Consider the following 26543-nt stretch of genomic DNA (forward strand, 5'->3'; position numbering starts at 1 on the left):
GCTGGCCTCGAACTCACAGCGATCCGCCTGGCTCTGCCTCCCGAGTGCTGGGATTAAAGGCGTGTGCCACCACCGCCCGGCCCATTTTTTAATTTTTTAGGTTTAGTGGCCTTGATGCACAACAACATATATTGCAAGGACTAGTATTAAATAACACATATAAAAATAGCTTGAAAAATTCAGCTGGTCATGGTGATACATATTTGTCATCCCTTCACTGAAGAGATAGGAGCAGGAGCATTGAAAGTTAAAGGCCAGCCTAAGCTGCAGATGAGGTAATAGGTGCTGGCTACCCTGAACTGGACTGTATAGCAAATACTCCCTTCACACCTTCTCCACAGTAATAACACATGAAATAAAGATAGAGGAAAGGATGTTATAAAATACGTACAGGAATAGAAAAGATTTAACATTGATAACATTATCTGGTATAAGATAAATTGCTAAGATAGTAACACTAGATACTTTTCTTTCACCTAAGTAGATTTTTTGAATCACAGATTTGAGTTTAAAAAAATAAAATGAGCCAGGCGGTGGTGGTGCACGCCTTTAATCCCAGCACTGGGGAGGCAGAGGCAGGCGGATCTCGGCGATTTCGAGGCCAGCCTGGGTCGCAGAGTGAATTCCAGGAAAGGCGCAAAGCTACCTAGAGAAACCCTGTCTCTAAAAACAAAACAAAACAAAAAAACAAAAAAAACTTTTATAAAATAAAATAAAAGGATAGATTGTGATTAATGGAGAAGATTGAATTCTAACAGTCTCTGGGTGGGAAAGATGATTGATAGCTTAGGCTCTTTTATAACATTTAGACAATCTCCATGGCAAAGAAAAAAGATGGAAAACTTTAAAGTGGTGTCACAGAGTAATTTCTTTCTGAGGTTCCAGGGATTGAACCCAGAGCCTCACAGATGCTAGGCAAGCAATCTACTGCTGAGTCACACATAATAGTATGTTAATGTCATTAACACTTTGAAATAGGGTCTTGGTCAATTGTGCAGGCTCTACTCAAACTCTGTTCTCCCATATGACATAATGTTACATCATTATAAAACAAAAACCCATCATTTAAGCTAGTAAGAGAAAGAAAACTCAAGAGAGAATTGGAAAAAACAGCAAAAAATGAATTCAGGAAGTAGATGAATCTTATGCATAAAAAAAATGCCCAAATTCACAAGTAAACGCAATTTCTTTCTTGGACTTATTTTAACTGTATGTGTGAGTGTTTGCATGTTTGTAAGTGCACCACGTGTGTGCTTGGTGTCTGTGGAGGTCAGAAGAAGGCATTGGATACCCTGGAACAGAAGTGAACGGATGGTTTTGAACCACCATGTGTGTGCTGGCAATCAAACCTGGGGCCTCTGCAAGGGCACAAGTGCTCTTGCCCACTGAGACATCTCTCTGGCCCTTAAACTCCAAGTCCTTACTGTGACTTTGGCGGCTGTATGAGGAAAGCACGATGAGAAGTGTTAGACAAGTTCTTATTTGTAAAGTACCTTGAACTTTTCTAAATGAGCATGGATTTCTATGGAGTAGAAACTGTTCTGCTTGCTTCCTTTTTTTCTTTAACTAAAAATTTATTTTGACCTCTATTTATTTTGTGGTCTTGTGTAGACCCACTCACGGTGCCACAGTGTGCACATGTCAAGATAACGGGTGGTTTTTTTCCTGCCGTCATGGGGGTTACAAAGACTGTGCAAGTGTGGTGACATGTGCCGACCCACAAACACATACATAATCCAAAATCAAATGTGGTATTTTTTAAATTAAAAGTATACTTGTTACTATTTCTGCTATATTTTCTTGACATTGGTGTAAGTGTTCATGCCCTAGATACAGTGATTTACTCTTCCATACTATTGATTATAAAACACTGTGTTTGAGAATTTTACTTTTGTCTTGTCAATTTTATACTATTAAGTGGCCTACCCTCTTATGTTATTTATTCTTTTATTGGAACTCTTATCCCTAAATAGTACTGTATATCTCAGTTGCACATTCTATCAGAGAATTGGCTATCACTTCCATTTCTGTATTACATAAAAATAACGATGAATATTTTTATTAAATTAAGTGGTTTATTCATTTTTGTCCACCAGCTATGAAACCTTCTCAAGGGTCTGGTAGTTTTGGACCTATTCTGGGCAGCAGGGCCCCTCAGAAGGAAACTAGCAGACAGCTTTCTTACTCAGACAATCAGGTATGTTCATTTGAATCTTACTGCTTTTTACAAAATGGATTAGCACAGATATATTAAGTAGTTGCATGGTGTGGAGTTTAGATAATGATCTTTACTGTAGCATCATCACAGTGGTACTTTGACATCGCTTTGGTTGCCTCTTTTTTTTTTTTTTGAGACAGGGTTTCTCTGTGTAGTTTTGGTGCCTGTCCTGGATCTCCCTCTGTAGACCTCAACTTAGAGAGACCCGCTTGGCTCTGCCTCCCTAGTGTTAGGATTAAAGGTGTGGACCACCATTGCCCGGCCTCTTTGTTTTTCTAAAAACAGCTTCTAAGTATTACAACAATTTTACCTTTTTTTCCTTTCTTATTCCCCCCCCCCCCCTTTTGGTTTTTTTGAGACAAAGTTTCTCTATATAGCACTGGCTGTCCTGGAATTTTCTCTGTAGACTATACTGACCTCAGATCTGTCTGCCTCTGCCTCTGAGTGCTGGGATTAAAGGTGTGTACCACCACTGACTCTTGTCTTACAATTCAATTTTACCTTCTTACATAGTTTTACTAAACACATAACATAGTTTTACTTAACCTTTGCTTGATGTCCCAAGGTAATCAAAATGAACCATAGTAGTTCTGCATATAGTACTGCCCCTTACAAACATGGGTCATTGTTTGATGAAGCTCCTCAAGTTTCCTGAGCCTCAGTACCTACCTATGAAATGGAGATAGCACCAACATCTTAGAAGTTCTGAGATAGCACATGTAAAGGGGGCTAGCTGGCTGTGTGCGGTACTACTAGAAACAGCCTCAGAATGTTTCCTGCTTCTTTGATGCCTTTGGGTCTGCTGCACATCATGAACTTTGTCTTTATACTATATGACTTCAAACTTTGCTTTGAAAAAACTTTTATTCATAATATTCAGCAAGCTGAGAGACTTGGTGTGCACAAGTAAATAAATAATCTTACTGCAATTTATCAGTTGTTGTCTCTTAATTGGTTTGGAAAGGAAAGCCAGGTATAAAATCAGAAACTTTAAAGTTCTTCTGTTAATATATTTGTACAGAGATGTGGTACTTAGATGATAATACTTGATTGAACAATAATTAAGAGCTAAATGACTTTTAGGTTCTTTTCATGGTTATGTTTTCAGAGTAATTGTTTTTCTCGTGTGTGTGTGTGTGTGTGTGTGTGTGTGTGTGTGTGTGTGTGTGTGTGTGTAACTATGTATACCTGGAGGTCAGAGGAGAGCTTACAGAATTCATTTTCTTTTTATACCACATGGATCCCGGTGATTGAATTTGGGTTGTCAGGCTTTATGATAGGTGCATTTACCTGCTAAGCCATCTATCTAGGCTCATCTAGAGGTGATCTCTCTATGTACTTCCGACTGTCTTGGAAGTTGCTTTTTAGACCAGGCGGGGCTCGAACTCAAAGAGATCCTCCTGCTTTTGCCATTGTCTCCCAAGTGCTAGGGTTAATGGTGTTGGCCACCATATATGGATGATAATGAAAATGATGACCATGATGATGATCGTGGGAGAAGAGTGTAAAGAATACACTCTTGTGTTTTCTGTTAGCATATGTTGTATTTTTTTTGAATTTTATACAGATGGAATCAGTGTGTATTTTTGGGGAAGGAGTGGAGGGGTCTGGCCTCTTTGAGGTATATTTTGAGATGATCAGATTTATAGTTAGTAATTTAAATACCAGAATGTTAAAATGTGTAGCAGATATAAATGTTTTTTGTTTGGTTGGTTGATTTTTTTCTGAGATAAGGTTTTCTTTGTTAACCTTGGCTGTCCTGGAACTCTGTAGATCTGGCTGGCCTCAAACTCACAGAGATACACCTGTCTCTTCCTCCCTAGTGCTGGGATTAAAGGTGTGCGCTACCACAGCCCAGCTATAAATGTTTATGCATCCATATTATTAATTCCACACAATTTTCTGCATAGTCGTTGGGTCCTCCTGGGTGGGACTAGGTTTACAGGTATGTGAATTGCATGATATGGGTGCTAGGAACCAAACTCTACTCCATCTGCAAGAACAGTATGCCCTCTTAACCTTTGGGCCATATCTTCAGCCCCATCATAGGTTTGGTGTAAAATACTTTCATGATCAAAAATTCAACCAATAAAGGGCTGGAAAGTTAACTTAGCAGTTAAGAGTATTGTTACTCCTCCCAGAAGACTTAGGTATAATTCTCAGAATCCACATGGGGCTCAAAAACATCTATAACTCCAGTCCCAGGGGATCTGATGTCCTTTTCTGACCTCTGCTGGCACTAGGCACACAAACATACATGCAGACAAAACATAAAATAAATGAATAACTTAAGTAAATAAACTAATTTTTTTCAACAACAAAAAAGGCCAAACTATATAGATAGTATGCTACCAAGTATATAATAAACAGGATAGATATTTTTTGCTTAGAGAAATAAGGAAAGAACAGTGGGTTGGGAGAATAGATAGTGGGACTTGGCAGGTAGGGTAGGGTAATAGTGAAGCTGTTCAATCTGTATCTTTATAAAATATTTTAATGTCAGTAGTTTTTGAGCTAAAAATTTTTTTTAATTACTTTTATATTATGTGTTTTGTTGTTTTGCCTACCTGTATGTCTGTGCACCACATGTGTGTTTGGTGCCTTTGGAGGCCAGAAGATGGTATCAGATCCTCTTGAACTAGAGTTTCAGGTGGTTGTGAGCCACCAGATGGATGCTAGGAATTGAACCTGGATCCTCTGAAAGAGAAGCCAGTGCTCTTTAACTTCTATGCCATCTCTGCAACTCCTTAATCTCTGTTTTTAATGTTAGTTACTTCGATTTCTAAATCTGACAATTTTATATTTTGTGGTGTTTGGCTATAATTTAGAGCCTTGTGCATACTTGTAAGTGCTCTGCTAGTGAGCTATATCCATAAACCATGAAAATATACTACCCATTTGATTTTAACTTAACAGTCATTCATTTATTTCCTGAGGTTTATTTCCTATCCTAAGGTTATAATTCCATTAAAGGAAAGTAATTTGGACTCCATAATTCTGTAGAGGAATCCCTATAATTTCATAGAAAAATCAGAGTTTTTCTTCACTTTTTTCAATTTATTCATTTTATTATATATGAGTATTTTGCCAACATGTATGTCTATTCTTCACATGCATTAGATCACCTGGAACTGGAGTTATGGGTGGTTCTCAGCCACCATGTGGGTGCTGGGAATTGAACCCAGGGTCCTTTGCAAGAACAGTAAGTGCTCTTAACCACACTGAGACATTTCTTCAGTCCTAGAAACATATAATTCTTTTTTTTTTTTGGTTTTTCGAGACAGGGTTTCTCCCTGGAGCTCACTTGGTAGCACAGACTGGCCTCAAACTCACAGAGATCTGCCTGGCTCTGCCTCCCGAGTGCTGGGATTAAAGGCGTGCGCCACCACCGCCTGGTGAAACATATAATCCTTAATGTCAACTTATAAAACACCACTGGCTGAACATTCATCTGAAATGCTACTATTCACTTATGTTCATGTTACTATACTGAACATCCATTAGGTAGACCCTTAATTCATTTGTCAGTAAACTTTAGCTTATTTTCGTTTGTCCCTTTATTGCATATGTTTGCTTTATTTCTCAAATTAACTCCCTCAAGAATCACCTGGCTTTTATTGAGTATACCTGATTTGATATTAAGTTGTGCCAATCTGATATTAATGTTGCATCTTCTATATCCTTCCTTCCTTTTTTTCTTTTTTCTTTTTTTTCCTTTTCATGATTCCAAGGCTTTGGATGTGTTAAACATGTAACACTGAGCTACATCCCCAAACCTTGTCACCATTCCATATCATGATCAGGATTTATTTTTTTTCCTCAGAGACCACTTCTACTGATCACTAGAGCATGTCTTTCTGTACTTTCTTGGTTTTGCAGAGATTTCTTTTGAGATACAGTCTCACTTTGTACTCTAGATTAGCCTGAAATAGACTGTGTAGCCCAGGCTGCCCTTGAGCTTGCAGGGGTCCTCCCGCTTTGGCCTCCCGGATCCTGAAACTTCATGTGTCAACTACCATTCTTGGCTTTTGTTATTGTTAGTAATTAAAATAGAGTTCTTGCCTTCTGCATCCAGATTTGCCTTAGGATTGTCTGTGTGTGCACGCGCGCGCACGCAGCTGCGCACACATGCCACAGAGAATGTATAAAACTTAGAGGACAATTTTGTGGAGTTTGTTCCTTCCTTCATTTTTTTTTTTTTTTGTTTTGTTTTGTTTTTTCGAGACGGGGTTTCTCTGTGTAGCTTTGCGCATTTCCTGGAACTCACTTGGTAGCCCAGGCTGGCCTCGAACTCACAGAGATCCTCCTGCCTCAGCCTCCTGAGTGCTGGGATTAAAGGCATGTGCCACCACCGCCCGCTCCTTCCTTCATTTTTACATGCTTCTGGGAATCAGTTCAGGTCATCAAGTTAACGTGACAAATGCTTTTAGCCTCTGAGTCATCTCATCAACCCCAAGAGTTTCAAATTTATAAGACTACTATGGGAGAGTTAGATGTGATTGTGTATGTCTGTAATCCCAGTATTTAAGGCTGAAGCAAAAAAAAAAAAAAAAAAAAAAAAAAAAAGGTGAGTTTTAGGCTAACTGGGACTGCAGAGCAAGACTCTTCCTTAAAACCATAAATAAATAAATAAAGTACTACAAGAAATTGAATGTCAAACTCAATTTCTCACACTTGAATATATCAGAATCTCCTGGAGAGCTTTTTTAACTCAGTAAGAATTGCTTGTATAGGGGTCTGGAGAGATGGTTCAGTGGTTAAGAGCACTGCATGCTCTTCTAAAGGACCCAGGTTCAATTCCCAGCACTCACATGGCAGCTCACAACTATCTGTAATTCCAGTTCCAGGGCATCTGACACCCTCACACAGACATACATGCAGGTAAAACACCAGTACACATGAAATAAAAATAAATAACTTTTTTAAAAAAAATTGCTGATCTACTATTTGGGTTGGGGGTATAGCTCACTTGGTAGAAGACTTGTTTAGCATGCCTGAAGCCCTGGGTTTGGTCCTTCAAACCATATAAACCAGACATAGTGATGTATGTTTATAACCCTAGCACTTAGGAAGTGGTGGCTGGAGGACCAATTCTAGATAGGCTATCCTCTGCTACTTATTAAGTTTGAGGCCATTCTGGAGTTCATATGAGATCCTGTTTCAAACAAAATATGCTTTCACTTAAGCCAAAGATTTAACTGTCTCACACTTTATTCTTACAGGCCTCTTCAAAAAGAGGAAGTTTAGAAACAAAAGATGATCCATTTCGAAAAGTTCTTGGCAACCCCAGTCGAGGATCAATTAAGACGGTAGCCGGAAGTGGAATGGCTGTTAGCCGGACGATTCCTTCTCTGACGCTGACATCAACACCTCTTAGATCAGGATTATTAGAAAACCGGTAGGAAAGACTTAGTCATTCAGAACCTGTTCATAAATGTCTTTTGGGACTTCTAGGACTTCAAGGAGAAAAAAAGCAGCAATATAAAACATATTTTTCATGTAGAATTAATTACAAGTATTTGTCCTCAGTTTATGTCAGTGACATGCATTGAACATGTAGACAAAACAGTATATTAAGTAGAGTATAAAGAATCAGGCTATTATAGTAGTATGGGTAGATGTGCATGTATAGATACAGCTCTGTGTGTGTGTGTGTGTGTGTGTGTGTGTGTGTGTGTGTGTGTGAGTGAGTGAGTGAGAGAGAGAGAGAGAGAGAGAGAGAGAGAGAAGGCCACAGGACAACCTTGAGGGTCATTCCTCGGATACTGTTTACCCCTTTTTTAGAGACAGGGTTTTCTCACTGTCTTGGAGATCATTAGTAAGCTCAAGGAGATTGTAGGTGCACACAATCACATCCAGCTTTTCATGTGGGTCCTTGAGTTTGAACTCAGATCTTGTGCTTGCACATCGAACACTTTACCGATTTTAGTTTTCTTCCAGCCTGGGTTTATGATTTTTGATGGTATGAATTCTAACTTTTTAAAAGTAGTCTTTTTTTCTAATCTGTTCTCCATAGCACTGAAAAGAGGAAAAGAATGTTATCTGGCTCGGAGCTGACGGAAGATTATCCTAAGGAAAATGATTCATCATCGTAAGTTGCTTTGAGAGCCTTGGTGGCATTTGACCAGCGCTTCTTACAACACTCCCAGTTAACACTCCTAGGGGAAATTGACCAGTGCTTCTTACATCACTCCCAGTTAACATTCCTAGGGAGAATTTACAGCCATCTGTTAAGGTGGAGCTCTGGTCCAGAAGGACTGAGACTAGGAATAGATATCCACTGGCCCTATGACGACCTATTAAGAAGACGGTCTGTTCATAGCCATGAGGTCACTGAATTTGCTGACACTGTGAGAAAATCAGCTGGTGTAGTAGCCAGTCTGTGGTGTTTAGTTACAGCAGTCCAAGTAGGCCAATACAGACTTTTAGGTTTTCTTCTGGTTTATTTTCCAGAGACAATGTTAGTTTCCTATGACTGTCCTAAAAATCATGGTAAACTTGGCCTCAAGTTAACCAACATTTATTCCTTCACAGTTCAGGTCATTACACTTGGTGTCAGGTACTTTTATCCACTGAATTATCTCTGGCTCATTTACTGTCTTTTCTAGGGTGGAAGTAATTTGCTAAAAATCATTTGCAATCAAATGAAGAGTTGGTTTCATAAGAGGGGCCTAGATCAGAGCTCAGCATCAATGCCTGCTGCTGGCTAGCTAGCACACAGTAGAACAGTGTGTTATACATGTAATAGTAATAGCTGAACTCTTATGAGGGATGTCCATACTATAGAGTCGATCTCTGCCACTATCGCTGTTTTAATTGATGAAAAAATAGCTCAGGACAGAGGCTGTCTGAAAGGTTATATTGTAGGATCTTTGCAGGGGTGTTTTCCTGGTGAAAAGTAGCATATGAAATAGGTCTTTGTCCTTTATACATACTTATCCATTTATTTCCTCTGTACATCATCATTTCTTCCTGATCTTCCAATACCTGATCATTCATCTAAACCCTTTGCTGCCAGCTAGTATGTAGTTGTGACCTTCTTCTCTGTCCACACCCAGCCAGTGGTGAAATACTTTCCTTAGAACTCTTCCCTCACTGTTGTCTCTTAGCACAGTCTTTTACTGGGGTTTACGTCGATTTTCACTATGTACCGGTGTCCAAACTGGGTCCAGGTTTGTTATTACTGTTTTACTTGGTCATAGTCACTGGCCCACTCTTAATATATTGATGAAATTCCAGGTACAGTAGGTGCTGCTCTGCCCCTTGGACTTAACACTTTATGGTGTGATAGTGCCAGTTCTTGATGCTCCTGGTACCATAGTCCTTAATGACTAGTAATCACTTGCTCATTCTCTTTGAGGGCCTAGTAGTCTGACAAGAGTAGTATACGTACTTCATAGATAATTTAGGAATTTCTGTTGCAGACATAATGGTCTTGTTCTAAAATCCTAAGGTACCCGCTACATTCCTCTGGTCTTGGCTGAGACTTGTCTTCTCTTTTGAACAAATCAATACTCATAGTGGCAGCAAGCTGGTTCTGTAGTCTTCATGGTTATATTTTACCTCACATCCCTTGTAGCACTTACTATTACTGTAGAACACATTACTCCTTATAGTGGCTTTAAATTGTAGTTTGAAAAATACTGCTGCATAGGCATGGTGGCGCATACCTTTAATCCCAGCACTTGGGAAGCAGAGCCAGGCAGATCTCTGTGAGTTCGAGGCCAGCCTCTTCTACAAAGGGAGTTCTTTGACCGCAGAGCTACATCGAGAGAGCCTGTCTCTAAACAAACAAAACAGGAAGTTAACAAAATGTATTGATTATGAATTATAGTCACTTGTGTACTTCAGCTTATCTGAACTTGTGTTAACCAGTTATACCTAGATCCTTTGATTTTTCCCATGAATCTGTGGTCAGTAAGTGGCTTGAGAAGCTCTTGAATAGTCTCACTTATGGCTGGCCCTGGAGTTGCTATCATTTGGGGTAATAAGGCCATGTGTCTTCCACCATCTAGCAAGCTAGCCTAGAATTATTCATATAGCAGTGGAAATCTGAAAGACATTTTTAGGCTTTGGATCAAAACTCACAAACACTTATTTCTGTTATGTTCTTTCAGGAAAAGAAAAGTAGTTACAGGGCCAAACTTATTAAAGGATGGAGAGAGGGAGACACAGAGTCTTCTATAGCCCAGGATGATCTCAGATTCATTATGTAGCCCAGACTGGCCTTGAACTTCCAACCCTCTTGCCTCCACCTCCGGAGTCCTTACCATATTTCATTGCATTTTGTTTTATTTTGTTTTTTTGAGATAGGATTTCTCTGTGTAGCCGTGCCCATCCTGGAACCTGAGCTTCATTGTAGAATTTAGACCAGCCAGGGCTACATAGTGAGGGGGTGTGTGTGTGTGTGTGTGTGTGTGTGTGTGTCTTTGTGTGTGTGAACTTATATTTTGTTATTCTTAAAAAATTCAGGCCGGGCGGTGGTGGCGCACGCCTTTAATCCCAGCACTCAGGAGCCAGAGCCAGGTGGATCTCTGTGAGTTCGAGGCCAGCCTGGGCTACCAAGTGAGTCCCAGGAAAGGCGCAAAGCTACACAGAGAAACCCTGTCTCGGAAAAACCAAAAAAAAAAAAAAAAAAAAAAAAAATTCAGAATTTAACCAGTTCCTCCCTATTATTTCCAAGTACTAAAAGGAGGATGGCCATAAAAATAAAATCTCCAGGTTTTGGTTGAAATTACTAATTTAGGGGGAATAATCATAAATTAAGCTTATAGCAGACAAGGCTGTTTCTCTGCCCATATTCTCTCTGACTCTATTTTTGTGTCCTCTGCTTTATATCTTCACTCTACATCCTCTCATTAAGAAATACAGCTAGCTGGGCGGTGGTGGCGCATGCCTTTAATCCCAGCACTCAGGAGGCAGAGGCAGGCGGAACTCTGTCAGTTCGAGGCCACTCTGGCTTACAGAGTGAGTTCCAGGAAAGGTGCAAAGCTACACAGAGGAAACCCTGTCTTGAAAAACAAAAAACAAAAAAAAAATGAAATACAGCTAAGCCGGGTGATGGTGGCATAGACATTTAATCCCAGCCTGCAAGAGGCAGAGGCATGTGGATCTCTGTGAGCTTGAGGCCAGCCTGGTTACATAGTGACTTCTGTGACAACCAGGACTACATCTAGAGACCCTATATATAAAAAGACAAAAAATTATCTTAACTTTTCATTTGTGAACTTAAACTATTAAACACTACAAGTTGAAATGTTTATATTTTCTAAGTAGCATTTCAAATTATATGTGACATAAAAACATTTTGGTGGGTTTTTTTTTGTTGTTGTTGCTTTTGATTTTTTTGTTTGTTTGTTTTGGGTTTTTCAAGACAGGGTTTCTCTGTGTAGTTTCGGTGCCTGTCCTGGATCTCGCTCTGTCGACCAGGCTGACCTCTGGTCTACAGATTAAAGGTGAGATCAAAGGTGTGCACCACCACCGCCCAGCTGGATTTTATTTTTTTAAACTGCAAAGCATCAACACTGGTTAGTTTACATCCTTAATTGATTGTTTTTGTCTCAGGTAAATAATTTTAAATGTTATTACTTTGTGTGTGTGCGCATACATAACACGATTTCCCTGTGGAGATCACAGGACAACTTGCAGGAGTTGGTTCTCATTCTCTACCTTCACTGTGGTATTCTGACATCGAACTTAGATCATCGGGTTTTCATGGCAAGCACTTTTACTTATGTGAGCTGTCTGGCCAGCTCCTGATCTTGCTTTTGGTCAAGAAAAATGTGTATCATCTTTCTGTCTCTGATTATTTGATAATTTTTTTTTGAAGAATTTTTGCTTAATTTGCTAGAGTCATAGATTATATTGATTCTTGGCTTAATGAAAGGTTACTTCATGGTTTTTATTTCACTGAGAAGACTATCTTTACACATTCCCTATATTGATTTAAAATTGTCAACTGCAGGAACAACAAGGCTATGACAGACCCTTCAAGAAAATACTTAACCAGCAGTAGAGAAAAGCAGCTGAGTTTGAAACAGGCAGAAGAAAATCGAACATCGGGTAAGTTTGAGTCTTTAATTAAGGTCTCATTTGTTTATATGATAGACTATAGTAAACTAGCACATGACTATACAATGTTCAGGAAGAATCGATAATCCAGTGTTAGTTATTAGTCATTAACTTGTACCCAGTAGTTGACTAGAGTATTTTAAAGGGGACTGAAAGATGACTCAGTGGGTAGTAGCACTTGCCACCGAGCCTGATGACCTGAACTTGATCTCAGTGACCCATGTGGTAGAAGGAGAAAACTCACTTTGGAAAGTTATTCCCTGACTTCTACATGTGTGCTGTGGCACACACGCGCGCACACACACACACACATAAATAATATAAGGAAAGTTACCCAGGCATAATGGTGCACATCTATAATCCTAGTACTCAGAAGGTAGGAGCAGGAGACTCATCAGGGATTCAAGGCTAGCCTCAGCTACAGTGAGTTTGACACCAGCTGGGACTACATGAGACTGTCTCTCAAAAAAAAAAAAAAAAAACAGCAACAGGCAGCATGGTAACTCACACCTTTAATTCCAGCACTGGGGAGACAGAGATAGCTGCATCTCTGAGTTTGAGGTCAGCCTGAGCTACATTGTAGAATTTAGACTAGTCAGGGAGGATCTCTGTGAGTTTCAGAACAACTAATGCTACAGAGAGAGACCCTGTCTCAAAACAAACAAACAAACAAATCCAGAGTTTATCTTCTTTTGCCTCTATTTCAGTGTGTAGAATGAATCTGTTAGTGTTAAAGTACCAAGACCATACATAGACTGAATCAGAAGTTACAGTGGGGTTAATTTAAGGTTCAGCAGTGTTGGCTCGTCACTGGGATTCCTACAGGAAGAAGCATGACCAATATAAGCCTTATTTCTTAAATACTAATACTTAGACAACATTAATAGCATATGTTGTTTTAAGACCATATTAATAGCACTTGCTTTAAGCAATTATAACCAACCAGCAATTAGCAAACAGAAATAGTAAATACATAATAAGCCATCTCATTAGTGTGTATGTTGCTGTAGTCTTTAGTAAATGGTAAATTTATGTGTACTAAAGAATTGTTTTTCAAATAAATTTACTTAAGATTTACTAAGTAATTGTTTAATTTATTTACCTATGGTTCTGAAGAATTACTTTAGCAAATGTGAAAGTTTAAGAACTTCTGGTATGTAAGACACAAAAAGCTAAGCTGTGGAAACCAGTTAGACTAAACTCTGGGCCATGCACAAAGAAGACATGAGCCAGAGGGGAACCTCTTGGGATGAAGAAGGGTTTTGGCAGGAGAGGTAAGAGATGAGAGGGGGGAATTGAGAGTAAAATTACTTCATTATATGCCTGTATAAAACTCTCAAAGAATAAAAAATAGGGGGAAAGGGATTAGAAGCTAGAAAAGGACCTTGAACCATTTGCAGGCAGAGGCACACTGCTTTGCTGTTGTAACTTTCCCCACATATTGATCTTTTTAATGGGCATGTATTAAGAATAGAACTAAATACAAACAGATCCAATTGTGTAATATTATTAGATGAATTTGAGTGGTTAAATTAGGCATTAAGTTTTCTTTCATGTGTTTTATAGGGCTTTTGCCTTTGCAGTCATCCTCATTTTATGGGAGCAGAGCTGGATCCAAGGACTACTCTTCTGGTGGCTCTAGCCTAGACAGGTACAAATTAGTTATAGAGTTCTGAGTGTAGAAGTTGAAAGTCTTTCCTTCTTGGGAATCTTGAGTGAGGAACCCGGCTATTCTTTATACTCTTAGCTAATGCCCTAGTTTATGCACAGCAGAATCAAGTCCAATCATAACATCATGACACCTTTAGTTAGGAAGTACTCTAGAAATATTTTAGTTTTATTTGTTTTGAAATGTCTCTAACAATGAATAAACTGATATCATGCTGCTCGTGTCTTTTGGCCACTGCATTTCTCATGCTCTTCAGTATGGGCATATTAAAGACTCTCGGGGCATTTTTACATTGCCTTTGTTTCCTATGCATTATTTATCAGGCTAACTTTCCAAAATTAACAGGTTTTTTTTTTCTTTTAATAACTAAAGTTTCACACAAGTATCTTTCATTGAAAAAGTTTTCAGAAATTTAATTTCTATCCAGGTATGATAGTGCATGTCTCTAACCCCAGGAGACAGAGAGGAAGTAGAATTAACACACAAATTCAAGGTTGATGTGGTCTACAAAATGAATTTCAGCTATGGCTACATAGCAAGACTCTCTAAAAGTGTGGTTGTGGGAGCTGGAAAGATTGCTCAATGGTTGAAAATATGGACTGCTCTTGCAGAAGGCCAAAGTTCAATTCCCAGCACATGCATGGTGGTCCACAGCCATCTATAACTCCAGAAAATCTAACACCGTCTTCTGACATTCATGAGCACCAAGTATACACATGGTGCACATAAATGTGTGTATATATGTGTGGGTGTATAAGCATCTCAGAACATTGGACACTTTAAGAAGCTGGTATCTATAAAAGCCATATTTAAGCCAAGCAAAACATTCTTTTATAAAGATTCCTGTGGTTGGAAGGATTAATGTGCTCTTCCTGGGGTTCCCTGAGTAGAGAGCTAGGATATAAACCGGTCTTAATCTGCTTTCATGTTACTTTAGTTGGATGAAGAGTTATGAGGGTCTGTGAGAAGGCTTTTGCTGGGTAGAGGCACTTTCTCCCCAGTCCTACAACTTTATTTTGATTCTCAGGACCTACGTGGTGGGAAGCAAACTGACTCCTGTAGTTGTCCTCTGACCCCTAATGAATGCCTGTATACACACGTGCATACATTCACACACACAAATCCATGTTATTTTTAAAATGAACCTATAATTTAAAATCCTCTGCAAAATTTAAGGACCAGAGGGAGAAATGATAACCACTTGGCCAGAAGGCACCATCAAAGAGTACAGTACAGTGAGGGAACAGTAATGTAAATGCAGCTAAGAAACTTGGCTTGAGAATTCCTCACGTCACGACAGTACTCTGGGAAAAGAAGAATAAATTCAAGGAAATTGTCAGAGAAATAATGGATGAAAATGCTGAAACTCTTCACCCTGAAAAGCTTCAACAAATGCCAAACAACAAATAGTATTTTAAAGATCCATATGGGAGCCAGGTGTGGTGACAGTCACCTTTAATCCTAGAACTCTGGAGGCAGAGACAGGCAGAGCTACAAATTTGAGACCATACTGGTCTAAAAAGCAAGTTCCAAGACAGCGAGGACTGCATGGAGAAACCCTATCCCGAAAAACAGCAAAACAAAAAGATCCACATGAGTAAAAATTGTATTTTAAAGCTACCAGAAAGAAAATAAATATGATGTAAAAATAAAGGAGATTGACATTTGCAGCAAGAGAAATAGAGTTAGATGTAACAGAGTAAAGCTTAAAAAAATTCTATACACAAATTATAATCCAGGAAGGTGGCACACATCTGCAATCTGAGCACCCTATATGCAGAAGTAGGCCGATTTCAGTGAGTTCAAGGCCAGCCTGGTCTACATAGAGAGTTTATGCAAGTCAGTGATGCATAGTGAGACCCCATCGAGAGGGGGTCGGCGGGGGGGGGGGGGGGGGGGGGACGGACGGACGACGACAGACAGACAGACAGAGAGGCAAAATAAAACATTAGAATATAAAAGACCGTTTCAGAGAAAAATGCAAAAAAAAAGATGTTCAACTTCAAGTATAATTAGGAATGCAAGTTAAAATAACAGCAGTGTTACATGCTACCGTACAGATAAAATTAATACTTGTGATGATAAATAATAGAAATGTGAGGAGATGGAAATTCATTCAGGGAAGTAAAAATTGCTTTAACCTTTTTGGAAAACAATCATAATATATAGGGAAATTAAAAATACCCCTAGTATTTTTACCTCCAAACAAGCATTTAACACCTTTCCTTAAAAAAAAAAAATTAAGTAATCTTTCTCCTGATGTGATTTGAAGTGGTAAAGAGTATACTGCCTGAACTGTCCAAGACTAAGTAGACTGATGTGACTTCCATAAAGTGAAACTGTGGAGCCTTTTTCAAGCCATTAACTTGATTATGTAGTTTGTAAGTCAGATATGTAAATCTCTTAAAGCTTTCTGTTTTGTTTTTGTTTCTCTTTATTGACAATTACTGAATAAATATAAAGGCATGTTCACAAAGCCCTGGTCTTAACTTTTCTGTATAGACTTACTAATTTATGAGTTTTTCTTATAAGTGATCATTATTACTAATATTTTCCTTAAGTTTTTAAACTGTTTTTTCCTTAGACATTGATTTCTCTGAATATGCTGGAGAGAAAACATAGTAATGAAATTTTCTATTTTTTTATTTTTATTTTTTTGTTTTAGGAGTAATGTTTCAAGCCAGACTCCTTCTGCCAAAAGAAGCTTGGGGTTTCTTCCTCAGCCAACTCCTCTATCTGTTAAAAAACTAAGGTGTAACCAGGATTACACAGGCTGGAACAAACCTAGAGTGCCTCTTCCTTCTCATCAGCAGCAGCTTCAGGGGTTAGTAACCTTGCTTTCTTACAGAGTGATGCAGCTGAGTTCTTCTCCATTTGTTATGGATACTAATGTCCAGGATGGCCTCGAACTCAGAGATCTGCCTGTCTCTGCCTCCCAAGTCCTGGGATTAAAGGCATGCACCACCATGCCAGGCAGACAACATTCTTATAATGGTTTTACCTGTCCTGTGTTGAGACCATCTTGTCTCTCTCTCGTTGATCTTTGCTTCCTTTTCCTGCTGTCCTCTTAATGTACTTTATTGTTCTGGTCTGTGCTACTCTGTTGACATCCTCATGACTTGTCCGTTATGACACTCCAGGATCCTCCAGTGTTTCTTCCATTCCTGCATAGTGTATGTACATATCTCTAGAAATAATGCTTCCTCTTTTCAGAGCTCTTTCAGGAATTGCAGAATTTTAGGTTGCCACACCCCAAGACAGCTCTAAGGGGTGGGGCACATCTAAAAAGAAACTGTGGAAGACTAGAGGATAATTCTATTTCTACCTAATTCTATTGTTCGTCACAAATCCTCCAAAACACACGTGCAAAGAAAGACAACCTATGTTTCAGCTCTGCCAGGAGACAATGATTAATACATATTTAAGTGTACAGGCACACTCATTTCATGCAGCATTCCTGTTTTCCATTGCCTAAACCTGAGGATGCTCAGCATTGGGACAAGAGGCTTAACTTAAGATAGTATGTGAAAACTAGTGTGTATGAGGGGTGAAGAAACACTAGAAAAGGAAAAAAGTCACTTCCAGAAAGTCTAAGGACCAAAATAAGGCTTCTGCCAAAGTGAACGGAAAGCAAGACATGCTTGCTACTGTCTCCCCATCCCACCCCGCCCACTGTCACCACTACTGTGATGGTACATTGACAAGACTTCACCTTACTAAAGTAACAAAAGCAGGTATAAAATCCTGTCCACAAACAAAATTGGAATATAAGAAAAAAGGCCACTTCTCTATAAAACAGTAGTAAGAAAAACAGAAAATATTAATTAAAATATTTTAGCTGATAATCCCTCAAAAGCAGCCATGAACTTAGCTGTTTATTGTCAATAAACTTGAATTAGAATTAAATATTCCCAAACAAGGCTTTGGAAATATTACAAAAGGTATACCATTAGTCAAGAATTTAAAGTATAGTAAAAATCAAAGACCATGTCTCATTCATAAATAAACTACTGATATGTATGTAGGCAGATCAATAGAATATAAGAAAAAATCCTAATTGTTGGGATAAAGAAACACATTTAAATTAAATTATATTAAAATAGCCAATTTTGAAAAAGATATATTCATTTTTAAATGTATGAAGAAGAAATTCTAATAGAATCAGAGAAACCTGCTATAAAATTTTTTAAATCTGAGCTAAAGAGAGGCTCAGCTATTATAAGCACTTGCTGTTCTTGCAGAGAGCCTGAATTCAGTTCCCACACTCTTACCAGCCCCTTACAACTTCCTCTGACTCCCGCTTCAGGGAATCCAGTCCTCCAAAGGGTACCTGCAGTTTAGTACCCAAATACAGACACAGTGTGTGTAATAAAAAATAAAATTTCAAATCTTTAAACTCTTCAGATACCAGATGTTATGGGTAAATTTCTCTATAACTTTAATGTAGGGAAAGGCTTTATAAATTTGGTTCAGAATCATGATTCAATATAAGAGAGATAATTTTGTGTAATACTAAATTTTGCATAGGCAGGTACAAAAAAGAAGCCAGTGAAATAGTGGAAGTAAAATTTTACTGCCTATAAATAAAGGGGTGATATTTTTATTATACAGAGAACATAAATTGAAGGGAGATGAAGGTCATAACATAAAATGGTGGCAGGTGGCCCATTTTAAGTTTGTGTTGTAAGGATATAATACAATTAATTGTTCTTAAAGCAGTTTCTCCAGATCAGCAACAGTTGATGACTTGTTAGAAATGTGTGTTTCCCTGCACCCCGGTTTTTCCATGCCTACTGAATCAGAAACTGAGTCCAGTAGTATGTAGTTTAACAAACCCTCCAGGTGGTTTGATGTAAAATGGAGACATCTTTATGCATGCTGAGCATACTTTAAACACTTCTTTCCTTTCCAGATTCTCCAACTTGGGAAACACGTGCTATATGAATGCTATCTTACAATCTCTGTTTTCACTCCAGTCATTTGCAAATGATTTGCTTAAACAAAGTATCCCATGGAAGAAAATTCCATTCAATGCACTTATCAGGTAATGTTAATATATTTGCTGAATAATCTCGGGATTTTTAAATATTAGGGTGGTTACATTTTTATGTGTTTTGTTAGTAATTAGTCTTTAAAATAGATCACCCAATGTTTTTAAAATACACTAACCTGTCTCTTTTATTTATTAGACGCTTTGCAAACCTGCTTATTAAAAAAGACATTTCTAATTCAGAAACCAAAAAAGAACTACTCAAGAAGGTTAAAAATGCTATTTCAGCTACTGCAGAGAGATTCTCTGGCTATGTGCAAAATGTGAGTGTTAATTGGCTTTAAATGTTTTAGATATAGAAAATTGAATTAGCTTTTGACCTAATTTTTATTTTAAAATGTTATTTGTGTAATGTGGTCACCTTAGATGGTAAAACCTAAAGAGTTATAGTAACTTTTAATATGATTCTTTTATGGATTTTATCCTCCTTGATTTTTTTTTTTGTTTGTTTGTTTTATTTTGTTTTTGAGACAGTGTCTCATGTAACCCAGGGCAGGCTTAAACATGATGTATGTATGTATGTATAGCCAAGATGTCTTTGAAATTCTGGTCCTCCTGCCTCCACCTCCCAGCTGTTGCTATTACAGGTGTTACTACTATGTCTGGTTTATGTGGTATTATGGATTGGACCCAGAGCTTTGTATATGCTAGGCAATCACTCTACCAACTGACCCACATGCTCAGTCCCCCTGCTTTTTTGAAATAGGTTCATGCTGTATAGCCCAGGCTGGTCTAGGACTCTCCTCCTTCCCAAGAGGAGAGATTATAGGCTTACTCCACCATGTCTAGTTTTAGCATACTTAATTTATAAATACAGGTTGCCAGTGGAAAACAACTGAAAAAAAATCTGTCTTTTTTAAACAAAGAGTTGTATGTTTATTTATGGTAATACAATTGAATAGTTAAGAATATCAACTCTAGAGACTGAAAGATGGCTCAGCTGCTAAGAGTACACTTGCTGCTCTTCAAGGGGACACAGATTTTGTTCCCAGCACCCATACCAGGAGTTCAACAACTACCTATAACTCCAGCTCCAGGGGATCCAACCCCTCTGGCCATTGAATTCATATGCACATAACCCTGCCATATACACATACCAGATCTTAAGTGTACACACATAGAAACCATTGTTTTACTTGCAGGTTTTTTTTTTTTTGTTTTGTTTTTTTTTTTAATCTTGGTTTGTAAAGGTTTCTTATTAGTCAGTTGGTTTGGTGTGGAAGAAGGATTTTTTTATTTTTACTTGTTTTCTTGTTATTGTTTGGTTTGTCAGGGAGAGTTCGTGCTGGGTTTTGAACCCTAGGCCTCAAATATGCTAGGCAATTAATTGCTCTTCCACTGACCTAAATCTCTAAACTTGTGTTTATTCAAAAGCTATAAGTACTCCAAATCCTTATCAGAATAAAACTGACTCTGTTCAGGTATCTTTTGGCCTCTAGGTGCTTTAGTTGTATAAATCACAGTTTGATAAGCTATCAGACAAAAGAATTATTTGTTCTGATGACAGATATTATCATCTTTTTAGGATGCACATGAATTTTTAAGCCAGTGCTTAGATCAGCTGAAGGAGGATATGGAAAAACTGAATAAAACTTTGAAGACAGAATCTATCCTTGGAGAAGAAAATTCACCAGATGCTTCAGCCACTAAAGTGTTCACTTGCCCTGTTATTACGAACTTGGAGTTTGAGGTTCAGCACTCTATTATCTGTAAAGCGTACGTAATCTCTAAGGAAACTTTTCTCCTTTTTAGTCCTTTATGGCAAACTTTTCTTGTCACATATCAAAACTTATTTTCAGATTTCTTTCTTTCCCATGGGGAAAATACAAACCCACAAATTCTACCACACCTTTTTTTTTCTTTCAGGCTTTCAATTCATTTAGGTTTGGATGTTTGTTTGTTTGGTTGGTTTTTGAGCTGAGGACTGAACCCAGGGCCTTGTGCTTGCTAGCCAAGCTCAATCCCCAACCCCTTGGGTTTAGATTCTTGAAACACAGCCTTATTGTGTAGCCCAGGCTAGCCTAGAACTTGGCATCTTCCTGTCTCAGCCTCCCAAGTTCTGGCTGACAGTACAAGCATGATTTACCACACCTGTATTTCTTTCCTTTTTATTTATATTATTCATTATTGGTAGAAGCCAGCAGAAGACAGGTTATTAGGTTTTTCTTTTTGTTTTTGTATTTTGAGACAGAGTTTCTCTGTATAGCAGCCCTGTCCTAGAACTGTTTTGTGAACCAGGCTAGCCTTGGACTCACAGAGATCATACCACACCAGGCTTGGTTATTAGACTTTTATTTATTTATTTATTTATTTATTTATTATTTTTTTTTTGCAACAAGCTCTTTTGTCCATTTTTCTGGTTCCTTGATCTGTCTTTTTATAACAATATTTGATGAGGTAATAGCAAAGATAACTGAAATAGCTTTTGATACACTCCGTTTGTTTGTCTTATGAGACAGTGTCTCACCATGTAGATCAGGCTTGCCTTGAACTAATAGATCTTCCTGCCTCTCTTTACAAGTCCTGAGATTAAAGGTTTTTGTGTCATCACAACCAGCTATAATACACTTTTGTTCTAACTCAATAGTTAATGGTTAATTGATTGGTGGGTTGCTTTTTGTTTATTTGAGACAGAGTCTCTATTGTTCTGGTTGGCCTGGAGTTTGCTATGTAAACCATCCTGGCCTCAAACTCACAGATCTCCTGTCTCTGCCTCCTGAGTGCTGGGATTAAGTATGCATCACCACACCTGGCCTTTTTTTTTTTTTTTTTTAAAGACAGAATGCTAGTGTGTTGCTCACGTTAGTCTCAAACTTGTGATCCTCCTGTCTCAGCCTCTTAAGTGCTTGAGTTAAAGGTATGAGCCACCATATTTGGCTGGAAACAGTTTTTTTGTTTGTTCGGTTTTTGATTATTTTATATATGTGAGTATTTTGCCTGCATGTATGTATATGCAAAGGTCAGAAAAGGGTATCACATCCTCTAGAACTAGAGTCGTAGATGGTTGTAAGCTAGTTTGTGGGTGCTAGGAACAAAACCTGAGCTCTGTGTAAGAACTGAGCCCAGTCTTCAGCCATGAGAAACAAATTTTTTAAAGGTAATTTTTGATCAATGATCTTTTCAGCACTTTTAATACTATTCAATTTTAATCCACAGTAGCTTTCTGCCACTATTAAAGACCAGGGTTATAAGAATATATTTTACTAAGTGCCTCTCAGAGGTAGCATTGTAAGATGATCTTTTCCTGTGTATAATTCCATGTCCTTTGAATGGGTCTTATCTCCATGACTATGGGCTGTAGATGGAAGTTTCTCCGGTCTTGCCTGACCCTGAAGTCCCACAGCCGCGTACAAAATACCCAGAGGCTTATATAAATTACAGACTGTATGCTCTATGGCTCAAGCTTCTTGCTAGCTACCTCTTATAATTTAACTCAACCCATTTCTATTAATCTATGTGTTGCCACGTGGCCATGACGTTACTGGTCTACTGACATCTTATTGCTCCTTAGGCGGCAGGGTTTCATTTTTCCCAACTCAGTCCTTCTCTCTGTATCTCTGCTTGGATTTCCCTCCTGGCTGTAAGCTTTCTTGCCATAGGCCAAAACAGCTTTATTTATTATCTAGTGGGAACCACACATATTAACAGCATACAAGAATACATCCCACAGCAATGAGCTGTCACTCTTCTGGATGATGAGACTTTAATCTGGCTACAGAAATTGGCTAATATAACCAAGACTACTAATCTTACTCTTGATTTTTTTTTAACAAGAGATAATCTATATGGGCCAGAGCAAATCACACTACCCCTTTAAATCTGTGTCTAGAAGTAGAAACAAGCCATTTTAGTAGAAGTCAAAGAGATGTGCTTCTGTATGGAAGAAAATTATTAAGATTGTATTATGTGTACTGGAGAGACGACTCAGAGATTATGAGCACTGGCTGCTCTTCCAGAGGTTCTAAATTCAATTCCAACTACATGCTGGCTCACAGCCATCTATAATGAGAGCTAGTGTCCTCTTCTGGCATGCAAGCATACATGCAGGCAGAACACTGTATATATAATAAATAAATCTTTTTAAAAAAAAGATTGTATTATGCTATTCATGTATGTTGTACCATAAGCTCTATAGGGAAAGCGGCTATCAAGTATAGTTTTTTTATATGTAAATATTTATAAGTATGTGTTTTTTTACAAGTATGTATTTTTATAGTCCCAATTCTGCACTATTCTCCTCTCTTCCTTACAGATGTGGAGAGACTATTCCCAAAAGAGAACAGTTTAATGACCTCTCCATTGACCTTCCTCGGAGGAAAAAACCTCTCCCTCCTCGGTCAATTCAAGATTCTCTCGATCTTTTCTTTAGGGTAATTATCTTTGATATATTCATATAACTCAGTTTTATGTTTTATAAATAATTATGTTTGAAGTTGAGGTTTCTTCAAGACAGAGTTTTGACTAAATTGCAGAAAAAACTAATGAAAGAGTTTATAAGTAATATTTATATAAATTTTGATAAACTTGATTAAAGCTGCTAAAGAAGAAAACTGACTTCCTAAATAGGTTGAATGTTTAGCTAAATGGTGATTGTTTTAAGCAACCTTAAAAGCTGTTTCTTACTTGTAATGCAAAGCATTTGAAATGACCTTTGGTCAAATTTGGCAACATGAATTAAATTTAGAGATACAACATGAGTTGTTATGAGAGCTGAGGAATGAAAAGATACTCGTTTCTCAGGTTGTGTGTCCCAGTAGGAACAAGAAGGGGAGAATCAGGTTGATTCAAAGCTGTAGGGGTGTGTGTGTGTGTGTGTGTGTGTGTGTGTGTGTGTGTGAGAGAGAGAGAGGGGGGGGGGGCAGACAGGCAGACAGAGACTCAGAAAGTTTCTGAGGCATAGTCGGGCGTATTGTGTGACAGACCTTAGAACTGGTGGGAATTTGCTAAGATTCATCTTCATCTGTATTGATGCTCCTTGTTTTGTTGTAGCAAATTGGCAGGGTTTCCTTCCTATAGCTTAATAAAAATTCTGTTCTTTAGTGATGACTGCTGAGCTTCATCACCAGATAGCTGCTCTGTCTCTTTGGTGGTGTTGTACTCATTCTCTACCACTCTTGTTATTATCGTACACTGAAGATTTTCCTGTGTATCTTTATCCCCCCTTTTTAAGGATTTCTTGTTTCAGTTTTCTCTAGGTAATGATATCCACCCCAAACTTGGGTCCTTTTAGAGCAGTTGTTCTTAGTGGGCTGTCACCAGAAGATTGAGTTCCATTGTAAGGAAGGGGTAGAGTTACACCTAACAGACCAGGAACTCCGCCTAACCTGAAGGTGATCTTAGCTCTGCTATAGCCAACTGTTAAAATCGGGATATATTCTTGGCCCGGTTCTTGTGTATCCATGGGCAAAAATGGAGATCTGCTTCGTTAGAGTTTAGTTACTATGGTAAATTGAGATGTTTCCTTGGTAAAGAAGGAATTAGGAATTCTGAAAATAGGAGACATGATATCATAAATAACTATTTTAAAGATTAGGTCTTAATGTGGTAATTCTGTGATTCCAAACACAGCATTTAGACTGGTTCTCAATTGTCCTTCCACTGAACTAGTGAGATACAGATAATTTGCATTTAGTGGGTTAATGCCAGTTCAACTTCATCCTTATTTTTCTCTCTTACCTTTTTATAGGCAGAAGAACTTGAGTATTCCTGTGAAAAGTGTGGTGGAAAATGTGCTCTTGTCCGACACAAATTTAACAGGCTGCCCAGGTAAAATTGACTACCTTTTTCAAAGTGACTACCCCTCAGCCATGGGGGATATAGTTTAAGAATATACAGTGTTGCCGGGCGGTGGTGGTGCACGCCTTTAATCCCAGCACTTGGGAGGCAGAGGCAGGCAGATCTTTGTGAGTTCAAGGCCAGTCTGGTCTACAGAGTGAGATCCAGGAAAGGCGCAAAGCTACACAGAAAAATCCTGTCTCGAAAAACCAAAAACAACAACAACAACAAAAAAGAATATACAGTGTTTACCTACTATGTACAAGGCCCTGGATTTGACCCTATACTCACTAAACGAGCAAAGAAACTTAACATTATGAAAAGCTCAGGAAAGCGTGCATAGAAGAGGAAGAGGGCCTGGAGAGACAGACAGCTCAGTAGTTAGGAGCATTGGCTGCTTACTCTTGCAGAGGACCCAGGGTCATTTCGCAGCACCCATTTGATGGTTCCAGCCGTCTGTAACCTCAGTCCTAAGGGAACCAATGCCTAGATGATAATACATGCAGGCAAAGCACCCATACACATAAACAATTAAAATATAAAGAAAAAAAGAATTGGAATACTGCAGAGAAAGTGGCCTTTGCATCCCTGGAAGATGACAGAAGAAGGATGCAGTTAGTACACTGGCTCTAGAGTTCTCTTTGGTACTTTTGTAAGTTTGAATCCCTTATGAAATGCTGGAGCTGGGTGTGTCCTGCACTTTTTTGCACTATTTCCATGTACATAATGAGATCTCAGGGTGTGTGTGTGGGGGTGCACGTCTAAGCACTAAATTTCATTTACATTTCATATGTGCATATATGCATAGTCTAAAGATAATTTTATATAGTATTTTTAGTGTCCCCGCTTTTTGTCCACATCTTGTTACATATGATAGGTAGAGAATTTTTCACTGTAGCATTATGTAAGTTTTCTAAGTTTCAGATTTAGGAGCATATCCGATTTTGAATTTTTGCTTTAGGGATGTCATTTGCTTTTGCTACAGTCTCCCTCCTCTTATCCATCAGGAAAAATGTGCTGCAGATACAATATGGACATAAGAGGAGCAAATTACTGCATTTTGCCCTTTCCTTTTTGAAAGGATCTTAAGTTATTAGATTTCCTGTAATCATAGATGAATTTTCTACCTTGGATGAAATTAACTTACATTGTATTAATACTGTGCATAAGACAAAGCTAGTTTCAGAAATTTTGATGTGGTTACAAGATAGCTTTTAGTGCTTCCCAAGATTAGCTCTCTCTGCCACAAACAAGACAATTATTAACATTAAATATTTATGTGGCACTCTGCATGCACCAGAGAGCTTTACTTTCTTTTAATAACTTCAATTTTCTGTAAATGTATTGTTTCAGGAATCTAGGACCCAGGGAAAAGTTCTTTTATGTTCTGTAATCCATTCCTTTCTAGAAATTACTTTATAAGTCACAGCAGTATTTTTTTTTTATGCTTGTTTCCTTTTAAGAGACTACATTTATGAATGCTCTGAGGCAGTAGTGAGGAAAGAAGAAATGTGAAGACATAGATTGCTGACTACTATCTGTCACTAGTGATATACTGTTGAAAATACTGCGGTGGTTCTAGAGAGATCTTAGCAGTTCTTCCAGATGGTCGGGGTTCAAGTCTCAGCACCCACTTTGATTCATCTTTTTGAGATAGGGTCTCTACGTAGCCCTTCCTGTCCTGGGACTCACTCTGGAGACCAGGGTGCCCTTGAACTCAGAGAGCTCTGCCTGCCTCAGAGTACTGGGATTAAAAACAT

At 38.3% G+C, this 26543-nt stretch overlaps 1 protein-coding gene across 30 annotated transcripts in view; it reads left to right on the forward strand.

The window, feature by feature from the left end:
• Usp37 (ubiquitin specific peptidase 37) overlaps positions 1-26543 on the forward strand; it is a 101647-nt gene that overhangs the window by 48294 nt on the left and 26810 nt on the right. For all 30 annotated transcript variants that reach the window (XR_013044077.1, XR_013044081.1, XR_013044076.1 and 27 more), the window contains 11 exons: positions 2097-2197; positions 7441-7616; positions 8235-8309; positions 12183-12280; positions 13856-13940; positions 16624-16782; positions 18871-19002; positions 19148-19271; positions 20534-20724; positions 23261-23378; positions 24695-24774. Coding sequence is in view for 21 of the 30 variants with exons in the window: in XM_042260102.2 (XP_042116036.1) it covers positions 2097-2197; positions 7441-7616; positions 8235-8309; positions 12183-12280; positions 13856-13940; positions 16624-16782; positions 18871-19002; positions 19148-19271; positions 20534-20724; positions 23261-23378; positions 24695-24774 (1339 nt within the window). In the remaining 9 variants the exon portion in view is untranslated. The remainder of the gene's footprint in view (positions 1-2096; positions 2198-7440; positions 7617-8234; positions 8310-12182; positions 12281-13855; positions 13941-16623; positions 16783-18870; positions 19003-19147; positions 19272-20533; positions 20725-23260; positions 23379-24694; positions 24775-26543) is intronic.

The sequence above is a fragment of the Peromyscus maniculatus genome, chromosome 13 (assembly GCF_049852395.1).
Source record: "Peromyscus maniculatus bairdii isolate BWxNUB_F1_BW_parent chromosome 13, HU_Pman_BW_mat_3.1, whole genome shotgun sequence".
Classification (NCBI taxonomy): domain Eukaryota; kingdom Metazoa; phylum Chordata; class Mammalia; order Rodentia; family Cricetidae; genus Peromyscus; species Peromyscus maniculatus.